The sequence below is a fragment of the Doryrhamphus excisus genome, linkage group LG11 (assembly GCF_037039965.1).
Source record: "Doryrhamphus excisus strain RoL-2023G ecotype Guam linkage group LG11, RoL_Dexc_Guam_v1.1, whole genome shotgun sequence".
NCBI lineage: Eukaryota > Metazoa > Chordata > Actinopteri > Syngnathiformes > Syngnathidae > Doryrhamphus > Doryrhamphus excisus.
This window is the reverse complement of record NC_136367.1, coordinates 17,753,745-17,756,825: the sequence shown is the minus strand read 5'-3', so window position 1 is coordinate 17,756,825 and position 3,081 is coordinate 17,753,745. Positions and strand designations below refer to the sequence as shown.

Below are 3,081 nucleotides of genomic sequence, written 5' to 3'. Positions count from 1 at the left end.
GTTCAGCAAGGGCGTTTATTACTTCTCTCCTGTTTATATTGGCCATCTTTAAACAATTTTCCACTTTGACTTCCTTGTAGTTCACTTCATTCAACGTTCTCGCTGGCTGATAAACATATCATTAGGTACTACAGCGCCACCTGACGCTTTGGCGTGCACTTGGCAATCTGCAATCGGATGTGGGCGGGGTTTTTGACAACTCATGAATGGTACAACAATACTTAATCAAAATGGCCGTTCAGTGTTGACGTATACTCAGCAAAACCACAATAATAGACAGTTCAGATACAATAAAACACAACGCAGTGTTGTTGTATATTTAATTTGGGGGCGTTTACGGTTGCTAAGGTAGGTTCCCTCCGCCCCATGGGTGTGTCCAGGCCGCAGGGAGGGTGGTCCAGTGTCCTCTATCCACCTGCAACACGCCGCTTCTCGGCACTTGAGCGTCGGAAGCTCCTCGTTGCGTCTCACACTCCCCTGGATCAACTCCTCTTCTTGGCATCCTCCCCGTGGAAAATTACACAACTATTACCGACAACTTGGAGAGCACAACAACTTGAATTGAATCAATCCCAGCTTTTGTTTGGCTCCGGAATTACCGCGGGGAGAATCTGTGGAGGACACAAGCCGGGCTCCTGACTGTGTGCGCGGGCATAGACGCTCCGAGGAACCCCCTCCTGCCTTCCTGCCTTCCTGGATGGTTTTAAATGTTTGCTTCTATTGCAGTTTGTTGTGGATCCAACTAAAAGGTAACAGGACAAGAGTAAGTGGCTTTTATACATGTGCCCTCATGAATTATTGCCTTTGAGAGGCAGATGCGCCTTTAAATCAGCAGAAGACGGTCTGCCCATGCTGAGTATTCCTTGCACGCCACATCATAAATCATCTTTATATTACAAAGTTGACTCATTTACTTTGTCAGGGAACCCCTTTGATGTTTATTCTAAGCAACAGGCTGTCTTTTTATTTTTTTTTTAAACTTAAGATGGCTGGTCTAAGAATAAAGGGGTACAGTATGAGCACAATTGACACTAATAATCATAATAAATACCACTGGGTTAGTTATTGGACTGTTTGCTAATATTAATGCTTTTATTTACTTAAAATTACCTTTAACCCTAACCCTAACCCAACATCACAAAGTTACACCTGCTGTTTTCCACATGTCGGAAAAGGAGTAGGTAGAAGAAGAGCTCAAGTCCCTGCAGTTACTGATGTTCACTTCCTGTCTTAATGAATATGACTATATGAGCATTATAAATATGACATTTAGGACGTGTCACAATGTGTCACTTCTACAAAAAGTACCATGAATGATATATTTCATTTCTACTAAAGGGCTCACTCCGTTCATGTTGTTGTTGTTCCATGGAAGAAACGCACTAAGGTGCTGAACCAATGCACAGAGTGAAACCTCTTCCTGCCAGTTTGGGGGCGGGGTACGAGGACAAGATCCAGTTCATTTTTTTCGACATCTTGTCAGCTCTTGCGATGGAAAAAGATGAAAATATGTAGTGATAGGGAGATAGGGCGATAAAAGATAATGTGACAAAGATAAGCCCTCCATGCTGCAAAGTGCTTGGGTTTATGTGCACGTACGTGCACGTATAAGGCTACTTTACAAAACGTTGCAAGTTAGTGACACGTTTTTTGGGTTGGTGCTCGTCCTCATATCCGAAGAGCCAGGTCACTTTGAATCCCGGTCTAAGGTCTGCTTTGGAGTTTTGCCTGCGGGGGGGGCTCAGCGTGGAACTTGATCTTAAACCCCGGCTGACAGTTTGACCTCAGACTCAGACCCGTCTCGGTGTCTCGGTGTTTGCGCCAACATAATTACAGCTCCCCAAACGCTGAGGTACGCTTGTTTTATTGTTCTCTTCCAATCCTACACGGTGATTTGCCACGCCGCATTTGGACGCCCTCCACAATCCCTTTATGGTGCACTCATAATGTTTGGCGCCCTTCTGTGGGAGAGCTCGTGTTGTTGAGCATGCATTTTCTTGCTGGCCTTTTTAGTAACAAGTGTAAAAATGAAAATAGAACTGCTTGAAATGTAGTCAAGATTCAAGTTTGTTTCCTTATGCATGCATGCAGTGAGACGTCCATCCCAAAATGTGACCACGAAGTCCCCCACCTTGGTTTTCTTTCTTCTCGATGTGTCTCAAACACTAAACAAACCATCATTGGACTGCTGATCTTTGCAAATCTGCTGATGTTGCTGTCGTGGTGGGTCTGTGAGATTCCGGGCTTATTGTCTGACGTTCATCCATCTCTGTCCCCCCAGCTCCTGGACTCTCCTCCCCCTCTGTTAGCAAACAGAGAGACAATGTTGCGGGACAGCCTGTGCTGTCTGCTGGCCCTGCTGGCCTCCGCGTCCGGGGCACTGCCCCCGGCCAACGAGCCGCTGTCTGCACCCAGGATCTTCCTGTCCTTCAAAGGTGAGTCTCCGGCACAATGTTGGGATACCTGCTGTGTGGGATTTTCTTTCCCCGATAATCGGACTGGGTAGACATTGGCAAGCATTTGTGCCTCAGTGGCTCCGCCTTTGAGGACCACTGAGATGTTGCTGATGGGCCTTTTGAATTGTGAAGAATATGTTCTTTTTATGAAACGGCCTGGCTGCTGTTAGTTGTCCAAACAGGTCTTTGTGTGGCCTCGCTCCCTTCTCAACTAAAGTTCGATTTCACACTTGGCCGGGCCCACACTCGGGCCGACATCCAGCATGTTATGAATGTTTGCCAGTGCCACATGAGACCCTCTGTGTGTGTGTGTAGTGTGTGTGTGTGTGTGTGTGTGTGTGTGTCCCATTAAAATAGACTTCAGTGGTGCACGGCCTCATTCATCCTTCAAGTGAGGATCTTAGGGTGTACAGTAGAGGTGGGAATTTGGAAGGGGCGTTGGACTAAAGCTATGTTTTTAATATTATTTAGTTCATTTTGAATAAGAGAAAATACTTTGTTTTCAGTTTACATGGCATCGTGTTTTTCTCGACTCAACAGCACCTCTGCTGGTTGCAACCATGTACTGCACTCTACACACATTTCATACACTCACAGATCAGTTAATCAATTATGACACTGAATT

General features: G+C 45.7%; 1 protein-coding gene across 3 annotated transcripts in view; it reads left to right on the top strand.

Moving 5' to 3' along the window:
• Positions 1 to 244: 244 nt before the first annotated feature.
• The window catches only part of sema3fa (sema domain, immunoglobulin domain (Ig), short basic domain, secreted, (semaphorin) 3Fa), a 55,310-nt gene continuing 52,473 nt past the window's right edge, over positions 245 to 3,081 (top strand). For 2 of the 3 annotated variants that reach the window (XM_058073515.2, XM_058073506.2), the window contains exons 1-2: positions 245 to 763; positions 2,282 to 2,435. In XM_058073515.2, coding sequence (XP_057929498.2) covers positions 698 to 763; positions 2,282 to 2,435 — 220 coding nt within the window. In that variant the 5' untranslated portion in view covers positions 245 to 697. The remainder of the gene's footprint in view (positions 764 to 2,281; positions 2,436 to 3,081) is intronic. The other variant, XM_058073522.2, reaches the window with a different exon arrangement.